Here is a 19857-nt window from a genome sequence, read left to right on the forward strand (position 1 = left end):
ACAAATCCATAGCATCATTTGCACCTCACGAAGCCAACCAGCATCAAACTCCACAGCAAAGGATTTCCGGCCATGCAGCGAGTCAAAAAGCTGGCACGCAAGTACAAGTCAAGCAAAGCGCTCCCCACCACCTCAAAGTCCCCAGGACCGGATTTGAAGACCAGACACTGGGTCTTTTTGCTAAAAGGGAGAGAGCCAGAGAGAGAAGGGAGGAGAAGGTGTTCTCGTTGAGCTTCATGCCGCTCCGGTGTATGACGGAGGCCGTGGTGTGAGCTCTTCGGTTCTTCCCCACTTGGCAAAGCCAGAGATCATGGCATTCCAGGAGAGGACGGTTCGTTGGGGCATTGCGTCGAAGAGTTAGTTGGCCGGCGGAGTTAAGTCGCGGTCATTGATGCAGTGGCATCGTTGGATGTTAAGAGAAATGGTTTCTGGGAGAGGGTATATGGCGTTCTGGCGAAAGGTGGTGGACCGGAGTTTAAAACTACGGCATCGTTTGTGCTTCCCAGCGTCGGAAAAGATGGTGTTTGATAAGCATGACATCCTGTACAATCCGACATTGTTATTTTGTAAAGAAATACACCATCCAACACTTCAAAGAGAACCTCTATTTGAAAAGCGAAAGAGACCTAATCAATAGGTGAAATCCCAGTTCAGTATTTTAATATAATAGGGAGATTTGATCTTCTATGGACATCACAATTAGCCATCTCCTTGCCACGATTTGCAAGATACAAGTTAAACCTTGTTGTAGGGGCCTGCAAATTATCGAAATTATTCATAAATAGTTCAGACTTAAGATTGAACTCATTTGATTTAAAAACAGGTCAACAACCTCCCTTTTTCAGCTTAACTATTGACAGGTCCAGCCTAAAATACTTTCAACTTGTGGAAATAATTAGAAGCCCAGGCTTCGCTCGATAAGAGGCTCATTTAGTTAAAAAGTGGCCAAGCTTGTCCATATATGTCAAGCATAGGCTCGCCCATCCATAGTAGTGAAGAAGAGATGGGGAACGGCCTCCATAGCTCAAGAGGGTCAGATGGCCAGTCCTGCAGTGTCTTCTACCTATCATCACTTCAGTACAGAAAAATGATTGGCGAGGGTTGAAACGATGCTAAAGATGATAGGTTGATACCTCCAGCAAGCTCTAGGAACAACTAATCAAAATGCTAGAAAAATATTATAGCAAAAATGATAACTGAATGATTGCATATCATCCCATTGTTAAAAGGCAGGGCCCTGCTTCACTTACAGATGATTTAAACAATTGCGATAATCTCTCATGGATATGAATTCAGCTAGGGCATAAACAGCTCGACCCTTCAGAAAACAGAAAATTAGTACTCCTTTTACATTAGCACATTGCAACTTCCACTGACAAAAACTAATAAAGATAGGATCAGTTGAGGTTAGAGAAGATCAAAAAAGTAATCTAAGCCTTGTCCAATTTCCCAAATTGAAAGGCCAGCTCCCCAGTCTTGAGCTTCATCCAGCCGCACAGAAATCGACATCAACGATGGGTAAAATACAGCATGCCTCACAGTGTTATGTGAATAGATGAAAAAATGCTCAGCGCTTTTGTCATCCCACCGAAGCACAGGTTTGTGCTTCTCCAGCAATGAAATGTACTCCCTTCCAGTGATAGCTCCACCACCTAAACCTACAAGACAAATCACAATGATAAGCACACAGTGCAAGTATGATAGATTCATTTATAATGTGATGGGATGAAAATTTTTCCTTTCACAATGTAAACAAGACAAGATGGTGTCTAAGACATAGCATAAATCCAATGTGGTATTCTATTCCGAACGTCACAATTTCACTCCAGAATTCATAATTAACTTCCACATAAACCTATAGAACAAGTGGCCCTGCATGCTTTAAAACACTGAAGGATCCAGCAGAAAGTATACCTTCTTCAAATATATTTAGGTTCTGTGCATATGTTACTGATATGATGCACGCATTGCCAATTTACTCTCTTGAAATGTCTACAATGAGTAAATAACTATCTTACCTATGCAAAAAATCTCAGCTAAAGCTGGATTAGACATTTGGTCAGGTTATCATTCCGCCTGCTGTAAGACTGGTGAATGATTGATGATGGATTGATGATGGATGGTGCAAGACGCTCAGAATCACAGCTGTGTTCATTGTGTAATCAAAACATTTAGGCTTTCGTCAATTGCAGGGTATACCGGGATGAGGCGGGGGAGGATCAAAGAATTTTTGGGTGATCACCTCGCAGTCTCTCGCATACTAGATAAAAAAATATTCTATTAAAAAAACAGAAGATAATTTCAGCTTAAACCTCCTTTTTCCACCTCAATTCCTCAAATCCCTCTCAATCTGATCACAAATACTGTGACGATTGGGCCCCAGATGGGCTGACCTGGGCCAAAGTCGGCAGCCCATCTGGAGGCCACTATCTATTGCTTTGGGGGGAAGAAAGGGAGGTACGCCTGTCAGGTGTTAATGCGGTTACAACCACCTAAAAGCCCTCTAAACCTCACCATTCTAGAATCCCCTATGCCTTCCTTCCTCCCTGTACACTCCCTCCCAAATTCGGAAGTTGCCGGATATTGGCAACCCGTCGGTGTCACCGGAGAAGGTGCACGCAGACTCCTCTACGGAACTAGGTGAGCCTCCTGACCCTCTTCTTTTTTTTCCGTACCTTTCTTCTTTCCGATTTACTCGGGATAACAGAGGGAGGGAGAGAGAAAGAGAGAGAGAGAGAGAGAGAAAGAAAGAACAGAAGGGGGGGCTCACCCATGCGTCTCCTCCGCGGGAAGAAGGCGAGGGCCATATGCCGCAGGTGCTGCCGGTCTCGGCTTGGGCCTCCCGAGCACTCCGGCGAGGGACCGCTCCCTTGTGTTCGCGGGAAAGAAGAGAAGGAGGCCGGACTGCGGACGCCGCCGGTGCCGCCGCCTCGGGTCATTTTTTCTCCCGAGCTCCCTCTCCGTCGTGGGTTCTCCTCCCGAGCTCTCTTTCCACCATGGGGTTCCCCCAAGCTCCGGTTGGGATCTTCCTCCTTTTGTGCTCACGGGAGAAGAGTGGGAAGGTGAGAGGAAGAAGAGAAAGAGAAGGGAAACAGGAAGCTTCGGGAAGAAGAAAAGAGAAAGGAAAGAAAAGGAGAAGAAAAAGAAAAGGAGAAGAAAAGGAAAAGAAGAAAAAGAAAAGAGAAAAAAAAGAGAGAGAGAAGGCCCATCGTGGGCCGAACTGGGCCAAGCTTGGGCTCTGTTCATTACGGGCCTAACTTAGGCCCAGTTCAACCATGTTGGGCCCAGTTGGGGCCGTACCCCTTTGTGGGCCCAACTTGGCCCAGTTCAGCCTTATTGGACCCTATTTAGGCCGTACCCATTGTGGGCCCAACTTAGGCTCAGTTCAACCGTGTGGGATCCTGTTGGGCTGTGTCCAATAGTATTTTAGATTTTGCTTCAATTTGAGATTAACAAAGAAATTTATTATATCTAAACAGGTGCACTTGATCTGTTTGTTTGAAGTAGAATTTAAGCAAGAAAAGTTAAGTAATTTAATACCTCAAAGTGTATTTTTCAAAGTATTTGATAAAATAATTATTAGTAATTGAATCTTGAGATATATTTTGTACCTAGTAAAATGGGTCATGCATGTTAAATATCATTTGAAATTTATGTTATATGTTATGAAATCTGAAAAATGTGATTGGGCAAATAATGAAAAATCTATTTTGTATACATATATGTATTCTCAGCATGGTAATGATTTTGCCCCGCCAATGGAGATTATTCGTTAACCCTGTCGACTTGTATCTGTGAAAGACCGGTTTCAACACCGTACCACCGGTGATTAGAATAGTGATGTTTGGACACCGTACCACCGGTGTTTAATAATAGTGATGTTTGGATACTGTACCACTGGTGTATAATAATAGTGATGTTTGGCACTTTGTGCAATCCATGCCACTGGGTTATGTGGCCGTAGCCTACATATGTTGGGATTTTAGTATCAGAGTTTTTGTGAAAATGATGATAAATTTTGAAAAGAAGTAAAAATATGCTTATTTGTGATTAAATTTCCAGTCATCATTTTGTGTTTTAATTAAATATTTGATATGTTTGACCCCACTCTGGGGTATTATGTTGCTTACTAGGCTAGTGTAGCTTATCTTATTTTATTTGTTTTTCAGATCCAGAAGCTTGATCGCACGGGATTGGGGAGTGCAATAGATTTTGGAAGTTTTTGCTAAAATTAGAATTTTGGTTAGTCAAACTAAAATATTTGAATTATGTTAACAAATGCAAATTTTGGAAACTTTGTAAGATTGTTTTGTATATATATTAATGTTTAAGTAAAATTTTAGGCATGTGTGATAGCTTTGATATGGTCAGTTGCCTTGCGCGCCCGTGCGGCCCACCGCGCGGGCGTGCGGCGTCTGTCGCGCTCCAGGCTCGGGACGTGACAAATTTGGTGGTATCAGAGCCTAGGTTTTAGGATTCCTAAGATTCGTTGGAAAGGTTGAGAGATGGGTAGGATTTAGACAAGAGGATAATATTATTTACTTTTTGTTATAAATACATTAATTGAAGAAAATATTTTATTAATATTTATTATAAATATATTAATTGAAGAAAATAATTTATGTTAATCTCATATTAAATTCTTGACTGCTCGGTTCCGTAAGCAACATGGAGGATGAAAGAGAAATAAGGGTACCTTCCCCGGACCCTGACAGCCAATCAATTTCACAAACCACTCCACACTCCGTAGCAACCCAAGCAGACCTGGCAAGAGTGTACCAGTTAATGGCACAACTGTTTCAGCAACAGCAACAGATGCAGTTGGCTGCCCAACCTGTACAGCCGATGGATTCCTATTACGAGAGGTTCCGTAGGCTGAATCCACCGATGTTTGATAGTGGATCCGATCCCATGACAGCTGAGATCTGGATCCCAGAAATGGAGATGTATTAGTTACTCCAATCTTCTGAGGAGGTAAAAGTCAGACTAGCTATCTCTATGCTAAGGGGCAATGTTGAGTTTTGGTGGTTTGCTATGGAGACAGCATATGAGGTCAACAGAATGACCTGGAGAGATTTTAAGAGGTTATTTTATGCTCAGTACTTTTTAGACTCAATCAGGCAAATAAAGCAGAATGAGTTTTTATCGTTGACTCAGTCCGAGCATATGACTGTCTTGGATTATGCCAATAGGTTCAATGAGTTGGGTTGATTCTGCCCCCAATTCATGGAGGACGATACGAGTAGAGCCAACCGGTTCGAACAAGGGCTTAGATATGGGATCAGATCCCGGACATCTTCACAGTTAATTACCAGCTATAGGGATATTTTGGACAGAGCCTTGAAAGTGGAGGCTGAATTGAAAAGATCTGATAGAGAAAGGGCTGACCTGATGAGATCTAGACCAACTAGAAGTCAGAGTGCCAGGCCATGGGATTTCAGGGGCACTCCGATTCAGAAGCTCAGGGCCCGCACTTACTCTGGCAGATCCCATAGTGGGCCCTATCTGAGGAGAGCGGGGGCATGTTATAGTTGTGGGCAGACTGGACACCTGGCATGTAATTGCCCTTACAAGAGGAGGAATGAGCCTAAACCTCCTGTACCTAGTGACCAGAGGCCAAGAAGCAATGCTCGAGTTTTGCACTGACCCACCAAGATGCCAGTACCAATGACCGGGTGGTGATAGATACATTACCAGTCAACTCGGTTGATGCCTCTATTTTGTTCGATTCTTGCTCTACGCATTTCTTTATTTCAGTTAGTTTTTCTAGATAATTACACTGCATACCTGAGAAACTAAAAGAACCATTGCATGTTACTACACCCCTATAGAAAACAGTAATTGTTGACATTAGGTACAAAAATTGCATAATTCAAATAAGGGTAGGAGAGCTAGTAACAAATCTTATACAACTTGACATGCAAGACTTTGACATCATTTTGGGAATGGGCTAGATGTCGTACCACACTCATATTGACTGCTACAATAAAGAGTGATATTCTAGATACCTGATGAACTACGGTTCTTCTTCCAAGGCGATGCACCCCTGCAATGTAATTCATCATTGCATTTTATTTCTATCCTGAAAGTCGTGAAGGCATTAAGAAAGAGGTGTAAGATTTATTTAACCTGTGTAATGGGTACCCGAAAGGAGACCAACTGGAAGATATTCCAATAGTCAGGAAATACACGGATGTTTTTTTTTAAATGGATTACCGGGATTACCCCCTAATCGAGAGGTCGAATTCACCATCGATCTCGCGCCAGGAGGACCTATTTCCAAAGCTCCTTATCGAATGGCCCTGCCGAGCTGAGGGAATTAAAGATCCAGCTACAAGAACTCCTGGACAAGATTTTTATCCAGCCTAGTGTATCTTCGTGGGGAGCCTCTGTCCTGTTTGTGAAAAAGAAAGATGGGAGTATCCGGTTGTGTATCGATTATCGAGATTGGACAAGGTAACAATAAAGAACAAATATCCTCTGCCTCAGATTGATGAATCTTGTAAGGTGTATATGGATCACAGAAGTCTAAAATACCTCTTTACTTAGAAGGAACTCAATATGAGACAGGAAAGATGGTTAGAATTGATAAAAGATTATGACTTGTCTATACATTACCATCCGAAAAAAGCTAATGTTGTGGTAGATGCACTGAGCAGAAAAGCTTCTAGTAATATTGTTGCTCTACTCACCTCCGGAAAAAGCTCATGTTGTGGTAGATGCACTGAGCAAAAAAAAAAAGCTTCTGGTAGTATTGCTGCTCTGCTCACTTCCAGAAAAAGCTAATGTTGTGGTAGATGCACTGAGCAGAAAAGCTTCTGGTAGTATTGCTGCTCTACTCACCTCTCAGAAGGAAATCTTGGAAGATCTGAGGAGAGCAGAAATCGAGATATGTTGGCACAATCTTGATGCATAATTGGCAAATCTACGTGTCCAACCTAACTTGATAGAGAGGATCAGAATTGCTCAAGCAGATAACCTTCAGTTGCAAAAGATTAGAAGTAGTATTGAGACAGGTTCTCAGTCAAAATTCAGACTTCATGAGGATGGATCATTCAGATTCAAAAACAGAATTTGTATCCAAATGACTCTGATTTAAAGAGAGAAATTATGAGAGAAGCTCATAATACTGGATATACAATACATCTTGGGAGTACTAAGATGTTTAAGGATTTGAAAAATATATTCTGATGGAATAACATAAAGAGAGAAATTGTACAGTTTGTAGCTCAGTGTTTGACTTATCAGCAAGTTAAGACAGAGCACCAGAGACCGGCAGGATTGTTATGTCCCCTTTCAATTCTTGAATGGAGGTGAGAATACATCTCAATAGACTTCGTCTCTTATGTTGCCTCGTAAGGATTATGATGCTATATAGGTCATTGTAGCCAGATTGACTAAGTCGGCACACTTTTTGGCACTCAAAGTGGGAATGATACTAGAAAAGTTTGCAGAGCTCTATATTGAGCAAATAGTGAGGTTGCATGGAATACCCATATCCATTGTTTCCGATAGGGACTCGCGGTGTGTATCTCACTTTTGGGATAGTCTGTATAAAGCTTTGGGGACCACTCTCAGCTTTAGCACAGCTTTCCACCCTCAGACCGATGGCCAGTCAGAAAGAACCATTCAGATCTTGGAGAATATGCTGAGGGCTTGTGTGATTGATATAAGAGGCTAGTGGAAACTGGAGGACAAGATGAAAAAATATTCAGACCTTTTGAAAGCTAAGGTATGTTAAATTTCGAAGACGAAATTTTTAAAAGGAGGAGAGAATGTGACGATTGGGCCCCAGATAGGCTAACCTGGGCCAAAGTCGGCAGCCCATCTGGAGGCCACTATCTATTGTTTCAAGGGGAGGTATGCTTGTCAGGTGTTAATGCGGTTACAACCGCCTAAAAGCCCTCTAAACGCCATTCTGGAATCCCCTATGCCTTCCTTCCTCCCTGTACACTCCCTCCCAAATTCGAAAGCTGCCGGATATTGGCACCCGTCGGTGTCACTAGAGAAGGTGCACGCGGACTCCTCCTCGGAACTAGGTGAGCCTCCTGACCCTCTCGTTTCTTTTTTTCGGTACCTTTCTTCTTTCCGATTTACTCAGGATAACAGAGGGAGGGAGAGAGAGAGAGAGAAAGAAAGAAAGAAAGAACAGAAGGGGGCGCTCACCCGTGCGTCTCCTCCGCGGGAAGAAGGCGAGGGCCAGACGCTGCGGGTGCTGCCGGTCTCGGCCTGGGCCTTCCGAGCACTCCGGCGAGGGACCGCTCCCTTGTGTTCATGGGAAAGAGGAGGCCGGGCTGCGAACGTCGCAGGTGCCGCCGGCCTCAGGTCATTTTTTTTCCCGAGCTCCCTCTCCGCCGTGGGTTCTCCTCCCGAGCTCTCTCTCCGCCATGGGGTTCCCCCTTGGGATCTTCCTCCTTTTGTGCTCATGGGAGAAGAGTGGGAAGGTGAGAGGAAGAAGAGAAAGAGAAGGGAAACAGGAAGCTTTGGAAAGAAGAAAAGAGAAAGGAAAGAGAAAGAGAAGAAAAAGAAAAGGAAAAGAAGAAAAAGAAAAGAGAAAAAAAAGAGAGAGAAGGCCCATCGTGGACCGAACTGGGCCAAGCTTGGGCTCTGTTCATTGCGGGCCTAACTTGGGCCTAGTTCAACCATGTTGGGCCTAGTTGGAGCCGTACCCTTTTGTGGACCCAACTTGAGCCCAATTCAGCCTTGTTGGACCCTATTTGGGCCGTACCCATTGTGGACCCAACTTGGGCTCAGTTCAGCCGTGTGGGGCCCTGTTGGGCCGTGTCCAATAGTATTTTAAGTTTTGCTTCACTCTGAGATTAACAAAGAAATTTATTATATCTAAACAGGTGCACTTGATCTGTTTGTTTGAAGTGGGATTTAAGCAAGAAAAGGTAAGTAATTTAATACCTCAAAGTGTATTTTTCAAAGTATTTGATAAAATAATTATTTGTGATTGAATCTTGAGTTATATTTTGTACCTAGTAAAATGGGTCATGCATGTTAAATATCATTTGAAATTTATGTTATATGTTATGAAATCTGAAAAATGTGACTAGGCAAATGATGAAAAATCTATTTTTTATACATGTATGTATTCTCAGCATGGCTATGATCTAGCCCTGCCAATGGAGATTATTCGTTGGCCCTGTCGACTTGTATCTGTGAGAGACTGGTTTCGACATTGTACCACCGGTGATTAGAATAGTGATGTTTGGACACCGTACCACCGGTGTTTAATAATAGTGATGTTTGGACACCGTACCACCGGTGTATAATAATAGTGGTGTTTGGCACTTTGTGCAACCCATGCTACTAGGTTATGTGGCCGTAGCCTACATATGTTGGAATTTTAGTATCAAAGTTTTTGTGAAAATGATGATAAGTTTTGAAAAGAAGAAAAAATATGATTTGATTAAATTTCCAGTCATTATTTTGTGTTTTAATTAAATATTTGATATGCTTTGACCTTACTCTGAAGTATTATGTTGCTTACTAGGCTAGTGTAGCTCATTATCCTATTTTATTTGTTTTTCAGATCCAGAAGCTTGATCGCACGGGATTGGGGAGTGCGATAGATTTTGGAAGTTTTTGCTAAAATTAGAATTTTGGTTAGTCAAACTAAAATATTTGAATTATGTTGACATATGCAATTTTTGGAAACTTTGTAAGATTTTTGTATATATTATAATGTTTAAGTAAAATTTTAGACGTGTGTGATAGCTTTGATATGGTCAGTTGCCTTGCACACCCGTGCAGCCTGCTGCACAGGCGTGCGGTGTCTGTCGCGCTCCGGGCTCGGGGCGTGACAAATACTTCCTAACCAAATGGGTAGGCCTGCAAAGAAGTTGACCAGAGATGAGTAGCAAGCTGCTCTAGCTTGCGTCATAGCATAAAAGGAACAATCAAGCTCAAGCTGAGCTTGACAGCATGTTTTCAAGCTTGGCCCTGCTCTGGCCGTCATGTTAAAAGAAAGGGGTAACCAAGCTTGAACAAACTTCTTATCAAACCGAGTGGAGCTCCCACTCATTTTTGCCAAACTAACATATTCAAGTTTGGCCATTCTGAACCAAGCTTTAAAATAACTTAGTTCAGTTCGTTCCCTAGCCAAACCAGGCTCAGATGAGCCCTTACTGTGCTGTGCCTGAGTTGTTCATGAACAGCTTTGCTCATTTGCAGCCCTACAAATGGGGCCTTAAAATTTATCACAAATAGAACATGCTATGATCTGGCTAAACACACAAAAGCAACACTCTGAAAGACATCCATCACCTACTGTTAGAAATCAATTCTACACTGCACCCATACCTTCTGAGAGAATGAAATCATTCCCATAAAAATTGATGCCTAGGAAGATTTTGCGAGCATGGCCATGAGCGTCAGAGTTAGAATCATCAAGAAGCATATGCAGTGTAGAACGTATCCAGTTTAAGGGAGCATTTGGACCAGGACGATTAGGCCCTGAGAAATCATAAGTCATGAGAGAGAAACCATCTATGGCATCGCTAAGCTGCTGAAGATCTTGTGGCCCAAGATCATATTCACCAAGCTTTTCTGCATGAGGAGGGGAAATGACATAAATCAATTCCAAATGGCGAGCAGCATCTGTCATTGAGCTCACTGAATGCAAAGCTTCTCCCAGCTGCTTGATGAATTGTAGTGCCTAGGTTGCACCAGGGAAAAAGAAATATTGTTTATATGATGCTTAAACTAGAAGTAAAACAAGATAATTGCATGTGGTGTAAAGATGGTCCATGCTACAGTAGCTGATGCTAGTCTAAGTGCAAGCATTTCAAATCTCATAGAAAAATACTAAAAATGTGTAACAACCCAAGACCACACCCAAAAAGGCTAGCCGAAAGATGTTATTTGGATCCTTTGACCGTATATAAGAACACAATATCTACCCAATGAATAGCCAATGCAGAATTAAACGCACCTGCATGGGTCCTCACATACTCTTCCTATTTAAGCCCTAGCATCCTCAGCAGGCTAAAAGTCCAAATCTATTCAAATTCAATTACAAACATCATAATCAGCTTGTGGTCAATCCAAATAGGTCCGCACTGCAATACCCTCGAGTCCACATGAGCTATGGACTAGGTTGGCTCTGATACTATTTGTAACAATTCAGGACCTCATCTAAAAAAAACTAACTAAAAGGTATTATTTGGTTCCTTGACCATATATAAGTACCTAAGATCTACCCAGTGCATAGTCAATATGCGACTAAACATATGCGCTCACTAGTCCTCACAAAATGCATACTAATATTTATCAGCTGGGAGCTTCATATTCTATGAATTATTAATGCAATTAGCATGAAGATTTTCAAATAGTACATTATTTTTAAAATAGATAACAAAAAAGTTATTTTATTAAAAAAATAGGGAAATTTATAGGTTTAATAACTAAGAGAAGTGCCATAATATATTTTTAGCATTTTACAAATTTAAAACTGCTTAAAAACAAAAAGAGTTAACAACACATTCTAAAGTCGTCATGATATCTTCCCATGATGACAAAGCATCCAGGATAGGATGTGGTCCAACAATGAGAGTCCTTGCAACTCCAGCAGAATGGGCAATTATGGATTTGATGAGGAAAGAGAAAGGGCAATTATAAATTTGATGAGGAATGAGAAATGTATGTCTAGATGTCATTCCTTAATTCTGTAATATTAAGTGGAAAAGCTATTATAGAAGACTATATGTCAATGAAGAAATTAAGAGTCACCAAAGATATGGAATAATCACATTGCAATTATTGTTAGGTACAAAACCAGCAATTCAAATAATCATCTTATCAAGCATAACCAAGTTGGAAATTACCATACTACGCATGTCCAGATCATTCAGTACACCATAAGCTGCCCATCTTGACCAGGATTCTAGCACAATACCGTCATACCCCATTTCCCTATTCACTGACAAGTAGAAGTTAAACTTAACAATTCCATGAATAGTGTTGTAGAAAAAGATGATAACAAGGACGCTTGTTTAAAATGAAGCACTTACTTGCACTCCATTATTATGACATCAATTGCCTTAGTCCACTGCTTCTTCTTCAGGAGCAGCTCTGCAGGAAATGCTTCTAGAACAACTCTAGGTAAAACCTATTAAACGATCATATATACAACCATTACATGAAATTTATTTTGCATGGTAATTAGTGCTGGTGCAATGTTGGATCCTAATATGTGTCATCTTTAAGTTCTAAAACATAATATTCAGCACAAGTCTGCTAATGCTTTTGATATATAGACATTTGCTTTTCAGATTCAGGTCAGCAATATCAGTAGTGCAAGAAGAAGAGTAGTCCCCTGGTCATCAGTTAGTAGATGAATAATCCCTATTATGAAGAAAACTAAGTGTTAACATCTTTCATACAAAAATCAAATAGTAGAGACCAAGACATGAATCACACATGGTCTGCTAATTGTTTGTTATGGATGAACCAAGAAAATGACATAAATTACTCAAAAGGATAGAAATCTTATGAACATAACTGGTGCATCAATATGTAGATTTTAGACCACAAATCAAAGGACATCTACACCTCTTAACAGCATTTCATATATTTTTAAGCATGATCATGTTTATATATTAGTGATCTATTAGGTTTGGTGTAGCCCGAGAAAAAAGAAGTTGATCCTAGGTAACTTTCTTGGAATCTTTAATGAAGAATTCCGGAAGCTTCTAGAAATATTTATACAGGATGAGTATGGAAACATGTCAACATTAATATGCCGCCATGTCAACCCAGTAAAATAACCAAGGTTGCATAGCTTTCTGTGATTTTTAGAGGAAAGCATAAAATAAATGGATTGATTACTGTGATATCTGAACAAATAGCGACAAGTTAGAGGGGAAAAAAGCTAGTTCTACAACATATCTGTATGTTTGTTAGCAATATTATAAGAAACTCTGCTGGCAACTGAAAAGTGTACGAGAAAAAGAAAATAATAATTAAAGGTCTTGTAAAAAATTGATAGCAAGCATTGAGCACAAAGCATAAGTTTGGCATGAGAAGCTCAGGTTTATGATGTACCAGAGAATGTCCATTCATTCGAACTTCGGAAATCCATTTGATGTCAGCATTATGCCGTCCTTCAAGAACTAGTTTCTTTCCTTCACTGACAATAGGCATATTGATTGAAGAATTACAAAAAGAAAAAAGAAAAAAGAAAACCTAAACATGACACACAGCTGGTTACTTCACTAGATTAATTATACCTCTTCAGCTCATACCAGACAGGCGATAGATGTGTGAGCTTAGAATTGAACAGCTTTGCCATTTCATAGCCTCTGGAATTCCTGCATTGCACATTTTCCCTCGGAGTAAGCAAAGAAATCAAGCATGATACATGTCTCAAAACAGAGACAATGTTTCTAGGGATATCTTAAAGGAAGGCACACACGGTCTGGAAAGCAAAATTTGAAGGTATCATTATCACAACCCTAGCTTTAGTGCCATCACCAAAAACCAGTAATAACACATATAGAATAAATAAAAAAATAAACTAATGCATTTGGAAGCACTTTTTTATCATTTTATTTGAATATTAGTAAACAATGGATTCAAAGTGATAAAAAAAGAAATGGCAAAAAATGACCTGGTAATTTTTAATAGAATTCACAGGAGTCATTATATAAAAGGTGGTTGTGCTCTCCAGGATGAGCTGCACGATAGTAGGGTTGAGGGTGAGGTTGGACTCCAATTGTGATCAAGGTGAAGATCAGACAGGGATTAAGGGTTTTACAGGGCCAGTCAATGTAGGCTGGAAGAAGGGGAGATGTTATGAGTTGCAAGATGAAGGGAATCTAGGTTGGGCAGTAACAAGAGGGTGGCAGTTGAAGGTGTTATATCAGGTTTCTAACTTGGAACTCTTATTATCCGTAACCAAAATCCAATAGATAACTATGAGATTTTCTTGGATCACACTTTAAACATATTATATGTAGGTTCCTTGTTTCTATAGACAAAAACCAAAACATTAAATTAGATTCCAATCAAACAATCAAGTTGTCATCACATGGGTACAAAATCCTAAAAAGCATGAACTAACCCATTTATGTCAAGAAAAATAATTTATCAATATTGTTGAACCCAATGGAAACTTCAGTCACATAGGAATCAGTATTACACAAGAAGATGAACCAACAAGGATAGCAGAATTAGTAAGAAATGATGATGAAATGGTCATATTAAAACTTTACGAACCAATCAAAAAGTAAAAGGTTAAGCTCAACAAGACTTTAAAGCACAATCATAAACATTTTCATTATGATTTGTATAAGGTAGATGTAAAATAACATTACTGAGTAGTCAAATAGGAACTACGAAAAGATTGCAGCATTATATGAAATTAAGAATAACAAACATTGATCTAACCTTCTATAGCAATCAAGAAGATGATCAACAAACTCGAGGGTAACAGGACCGTAAAATAACATTACTGAATTGTGAAAGAAGAACAACGAAAAGATCGCAGCATTGTACGAAATTAAGAATAACAAACGTTGATCTAACCTTATATAGCAATCAAGAAGATGATAAACAAACTCGAGAGTAACAAGACATTCAATGGTTAACCACTATAAGTGGAAAAAGAGATGAAATATTTACAGATTATTTCTATTTTTGTATTCTAAAATATAACACGGCTTCAAGACGAAAACAACAACAGCAACAATAATAACCGGCTGAGATGGGGGCAAAGCACATGCCAGGGAGTTATGTATGCGAGCACGGAATTCGGGAAGTGGCGGCCAGACTTGTTCTCGGAAACCCTTCCATGCTCCTGAAATAGATCAAACCATTAGCAATAATGGGGAAAGAATGAGGGGAGAGCGATGGCCAAAAGGGGGGAAAAGGGTTTGTGAGATTACGGTGAGGATTTCTTGGAAGGAGACGTCGCGCTTGACTAGGCCCCGCTCGTAGACGGAGAGAGCCGGCGACGCGGCAGCCTCCGGCGAGCGGCGGTTGCCGCGGTACACCGCGAGGGACCCCGCGACCAAGAAGAAGGCGAGGGAGAAGACGAGGAGGGGAGTGGAGGAGGGGAACCGGCGAGTAGCGGCTGCGGGGCTTCCGGTTCGAGAATCTCGTCCCGGGCGGTCGGAACCGGACGCGCGATCTGGAGGCGGGTGATTCCGGCGGTCTCGCCTCCTGGCCGGCATCGCCGAGGGGGGTGTTGACCTGAGAGTGGATGGACGATTGCGGATGCTTCTGCGTCCGCGGCCGCGGGGTATGCGAGCTGGGCCAAGTGATGGATGGTATGCTTGATGGGTTGGACCACTTGTCCGTCCGATGCCGACAGTAGTGTCTAACTGTCAAAGTCTACTAGCTAAAGAATTTTTTTATTTTTTTTTTATACACCCGCAGCTCATACTAATCTCGCATGAACACCGACAGCTAAAGATATAGCTAAGTACAATAGGCATACATGCCATGTCCAAACTAATAGATGTAGACTAATTGGAGAGCCGGTTTGATGCAATGAATAGTTGTAATGGAGTTTGGTCGGTGGCATTGAGGAAGACATGAGTAAGATAGTTTCCAATAAATCTTCCCTTAATATTAGCTCTAGAGGATATTAAAATTTATTATTTTTATTAAATTTGTGCGGTGGGTGATGCAACAATAGATTCATACAAAGAAAGGTGAATCAGTCTTTCGTGCAAAAAATATAACCCAAATCTAGATGAAGGGCTACTCATCAAATATGTGTGGGTCGACAAAGTTGAGAGAAGTGTTATTTGGATTAGATGGTTAGTTAAAATATAATACTATTTATTGTATACACCCTCTTAAGTGAGTCTCCATCGGAACCATCTCTTGTCTTCATTTCTCTTTCTCTATTTCTTGCAAATCTTTTAGAAATTTATCTTTTCAAAATTCATTTTTTTGGGAATCATGTTTTTCTTTTCTCTCTCTCTCTATATTTTCCAATTACGTTTGTTCTAATCTGGTGATCTTCAGTTAGAATACATATATTTGATTTTTTCTTTATATTGTGTGATGGAATGATCACGGTTTTGATTGAAATTAATCTCTTGATACACTCCAGTTCAAATTTGATTGAAATTGGATGGTTTTTTAATATTTTTTAAATTAGAAATGGTTTAGAAAATTGGAGATCTTGAAGCTCGAAGTTCGAACAAATACGAAGCTCAAATTTGGAAAGTAGGCCTGAAAATGAGATCGGGCCGGATACAAATCCAACTTATTACCTTGGGGTTCCCTGCCTCAGCTTGTTGTGATTCACATTATTAACTCTTTCATTTTTCATTTCCACATAAATACTAAATAAATTAATAAATTCATTAATTAGCTTGCATTTCATTCTTATAATTCTTTTCGTAAACTATATTAAATTATCCTTCGATGTCTATCCGTTGCGGACCCGTTCGCATCCAAAAGCAAATAAATAGCGTATGCATGATGGTTTGGATGCTCATGCACGAAGCCACGTATCGATTCCTTTGCCGCTGTACGCTCCCTCACCCCCGCTTCTCACGCCACCTCATTGCCCACCTCTTTTTCTTTCTCTGTCACCCTCTCTCTCTCTCTGCTATTGCTTCTTCCCATTCACCACCCCAGCCAACTTCTCAATCCTTCTCTCCGGCCTTACCCAGGGAGCCGCCGGCCGCGACCAGTCTCCACGCCATGGTGAAGCTCGCCACGGCTCGAGAGAGCCGGATGTACGGGCCCCACCCGGTGCGCAACCGGTGGGAGTACATCAACGCCGGCCTGTACGTCTTCGCCGCCATCCTCCTCGTCGGCGGGTTCGCGGTCCAGCTCCCGGGGAGCGGTGAAGCTGAGTTCGGTCTCGTGGTTACCCTCGTAGGATTGGTGCTGGTGGCGGCGGTGAACGTTCATGACCTCCTCGCCCACTTGGCCGGCATCGACTACCGCTTCGAGCTCATGGGTTTCGACGTCCAATTGGGGCTCGTCGAGTTTGCGGTGCCACTGGTTCAGATGATCGGATCCATCCTCGTCTTTACCGGGATTCTTTTCCTCTTCATGGAGGTGAATATGTTTTAGCAGAACAAATTATATAATAATTATTTCGCTCCCTAAATGTAACCGGGGTGGTGGCGCAGTTGGCTAGCGCGTAGGTCTCATAGCTAAGCGAGTGATCCTGAGGTCGAGAGTTCGAGCCTCTCTCACCCCAGTGGAAACTTTTTAAAGTGGTGTTTTTTACATTTTTTTTTTTTAACCTCGATAAAAAAAAGTTATTATTAAGAAGATGAAGGCATTTAATTTGAAAATAGAAAATTAGTGACTCTTGAATGGCATGTCATGCTAATATTAGAACTCATGGGGTTGGCTGATTTTGAGAATGAGATTGGCATTGTAAAAGAATTTTTTCGCCTCCTTTCCCAGCTATCTCTCAACTATTTATTAGTTTGAAAATAAATAATCATTAAATTTGTTTTCACATAACTATATATTTTATAAGAAATAGGTCTCTTGTTTTTCAGAAACCTCATTTTACGAGTTTTATAAATAGCGATCAAACAAGCATTTTAATTCTAGATTATCTGCATAGCAATTTTGGTAAATCTTGACGTTCGAACAATTTCTAGAATAAACTAAAAAGCCCTTGTGGTTCATGAATTCATATCTGCTCTCTTATTCGATCTCTGGAACAATATGATGTTTGAGAAGTTTAGAGAGTAGAAGAAATGTGATCTTGAGTTAAATATGCTAGCCATTGTTAAACTGCCTTGTCACCTTAGCTTTCTGGATTTGGTTTCCATGGGTTTGCAATGGACAAATAGGTTCGCCAGAGAAATGTGATCTTGAGTTAAATATGCAAGTGATCTTGAGAGGCAATTCTTCATCAATCATTAGTATTTGCATGCACATACAAAAGTTTTGCAAAAAAAGTTGCATCATTCTTGATATCTATTTAAATAACCAAAAAGAATTTCTTTATATATCATCCATATGATGGAATGCAGGAAGTTAGAGGATACAATTATCGTTTAGAAAAGCATGCTCTGAACTTGCTGATGGCCGGGCCACTGCTATGGCTTCTCGGTTCGATCCACAATGCCTGCCAGGTCTACGAACGGTCTGATAGCCACACCCAGATTCTGCAATCTAGCGTACAGATGCCATTCCTCTTGGGAAGCTTCTTATTCTTGGTGGGTGGCATCTTCAATCGCCATGACATCTTTGGCTCGATACACCACAGCATTAAGTTAATGGTAAGATTTTGTTGCAACAAGAATTGACATGTATTGAATCATGTAGGTAAAGATTTCCACGGACATGCAATTACCATGAATCAAGCCGTGTAGGTGAAGACTAATGTATCAAGTATCAGTCCTTGTTGAACATTTGTTATGCCTTCTAGTAGTTTAGAAAGCTTATGTGAAGCTTTGTTTGTGTCATGACTCTTGGTTAGCAGGGGGGGAACCTTACTTTAACCTTACTTTTGCTTCAATTTATGCAGGCAAAGAGCTGGATTTGGTTGAGCGTATTTGGGAGCTTGCTATTCCTGATTGGAGGAATACTGAATGTGGTGAAGGTGTTCAAGATGCAGCAAGCAGATGGGCTGAGGCTGGAGAAGCTCCGAGGGGGGGCGCAAGAGAGACTAATTAGAGACAGAGAAGGTAGGGCCCCCCTGATGTTGGAGGACGATAGCTAGCTGCGGCAGCCGGCGGCGGCGGCGGCGGAGGTGGTGAGATCGACCATGCCGATTCCCAGACCCTGAGCTTTCATAACTTTGGTATATATAGTTTCTCATATGCTGGCCAACTCTTTGCTTCCCTACCACTAAGCTCTCACAGCTTAAGCCTAGGGATGACGAGGTGGTGGAATTTCATACGTTCCTAATGCAAAGTTTGAGAATTGTGTCTTTCTTGATTCGTATGTGTGAATGCTACAAATTATTTGAGCACCTTGCTTTGATTTGTATAAAGCCTATTAGAGGTTATATTAGATTGCTTTGGATTGTAAGAATATGCTTCTAATTTAGTTTGTATGAAATAACTTTGTTGTTATGTTCAAGAGAAAGCGATGCTTGCTATGGACTGAAAGAAAGAAATGCAAAGGAATAAATAACTGAACAGAAGAAATGGCAAAGCAAGGAATACAAGCAGCTTATGAATGAGGGAAGCCCTTGGGAATTAAAGCAGGACGCCCATGGTCCACTCTTCCCCAAGAGCTTCTAGGCCTTGCCTGGGAGAAGGCAGCAGGGAAGCCCTTGAGGGAGAGTGAGCCATGGATGCCCTGGCTTGGACTCCAGTAGTCCTCCATGGACGAACTTTCTTGGCGGTGCTTTAGAAGATCTTTGAAGAGGGTCTCTCCATAGGCAAGGGAAAGAAACTTTTCTTTCAATCGAAGCTTCATCTCTTCCTAATAGGTGATAGGAGGCTGACGAAGGCGATGAAGCTTCTCCTCTACCTTGTGCCACCAAACACGTCCCTCAGCTTTGTTATCCGCACCTTGGAGGAGTGACGCATGAGCTCCTTCTTATAGGCCGAGGTGGGACCTTCATATCTTTGACATTCCAACGTTCTTCCTGCTCATGGAGATCATGATATCTTGTCAACGAGGCATTTGCCAACTTGAGGATCATGAGCCTGACGTCCTTCAGCATCCTTCAGGGGTTAGCCTTCTTATGTTTTCTTTACAAGGAGCAGTGGGTTTTCTTTTCAACATTTTTTTTCTTTTGTTCAATTTTGCCGTTTGGACAAATCGAACATATACCGTATACCAATTAATTTTGGGAGGTTGAAAAGGATAGAACATGTTGCAAGTGATTCCTATGTATTGAAGTGACCTGTCTACTACTGGAAATACCACTTCTCATTTGACTTGCATGTATTATTAAGCATGCTG

General features: G+C 41.1%; 2 protein-coding genes and 1 non-coding gene across 3 annotated transcripts; 2 read left to right on the forward strand and 1 right to left on the reverse strand.

Annotated features, from left to right (window-relative positions):
- Positions 1–1178: 1178 nt before the first annotated feature.
- On the reverse strand, positions 1179–15259 carry LOC103722157 (chitinase domain-containing protein 1). Its single transcript, XM_008812605.4, has 8 exons — positions 14892–15259; positions 14730–14803; positions 13236–13316; positions 13051–13135; positions 12018–12115; positions 11832–11919; positions 10309–10663; positions 1179–1658 (listed from the first exon to the last, which is right to left on the reverse strand). The coding sequence occupies exons 1-8, from the start codon at positions 15177–15179 to the stop codon at positions 1408–1410; spliced, it is 1320 nt and encodes a 439-aa protein (XP_008810827.2). The 5' UTR covers positions 15180–15259; the 3' UTR covers positions 1179–1407.
- A 1205-nt stretch (positions 15260–16464) lies between these two features.
- LOC108511846 lies at positions 16465–19005 on the forward strand. The gene is made up of 3 exons (XM_017846425.2): positions 16465–17031; positions 17970–18218; positions 18467–19005. Exons 1-3 carry the CDS (start codon positions 16669–16671, stop codon positions 18659–18661), a joined length of 807 nt encoding a protein of 268 aa, XP_017701914.2. The 5' UTR covers positions 16465–16668; the 3' UTR covers positions 18662–19005.
- On the forward strand, positions 17091–17176 carry TRNAM-CAU. The gene is given in 2 exon segments: positions 17091–17128; positions 17141–17176. It is a non-coding gene; the product is annotated as a tRNA-Met (tRNA).
- Positions 19006–19857: the final 852 nt, after the last annotated feature.

This window comes from Phoenix dactylifera, chromosome 4, assembly GCF_009389715.1.
Source record: "Phoenix dactylifera cultivar Barhee BC4 chromosome 4, palm_55x_up_171113_PBpolish2nd_filt_p, whole genome shotgun sequence".
Classification (NCBI taxonomy): domain Eukaryota; kingdom Viridiplantae; phylum Streptophyta; class Magnoliopsida; order Arecales; family Arecaceae; genus Phoenix; species Phoenix dactylifera.

Excerpts from the sequence above, each read along its gene's own strand:
- LOC103722157 (XM_008812605.4), bottom strand. The coding sequence starts at position 15,179 with ATGCCGGCCAGGAGGCGAGACCGCCGGAATCACCCGCCTCCAGATCGC. Across the intron at positions 14,804-14,891 it reads CCTTCCAAGAAATCCTCACC|GAGCATGGAAGGGTTTCCGA; the intron begins GTAATCTCACAA and ends GATCTATTTCAG. Across the intron at positions 1,659-10,308 it reads TGATTTCATTCTCTCAGAAG|GTTTAGGTGGTGGAGCTATC; the intron begins GTATGGGTGCAG and ends TTTGTCTTGTAG.
- LOC108511846 (XM_017846425.2), top strand. The coding sequence starts at position 16,669 with ATGGTGAAGCTCGCCACGGCTCGAGAGAGCCGGATGTACGGGCCCCAC. Across the intron at positions 17,032-17,969 it reads TTCTTTTCCTCTTCATGGAG|GAAGTTAGAGGATACAATTA; the intron begins GTGAATATGTTT and ends GATGGAATGCAG. Across the intron at positions 18,219-18,466 it reads ACCACAGCATTAAGTTAATG|GCAAAGAGCTGGATTTGGTT; the intron begins GTAAGATTTTGT and ends CAATTTATGCAG.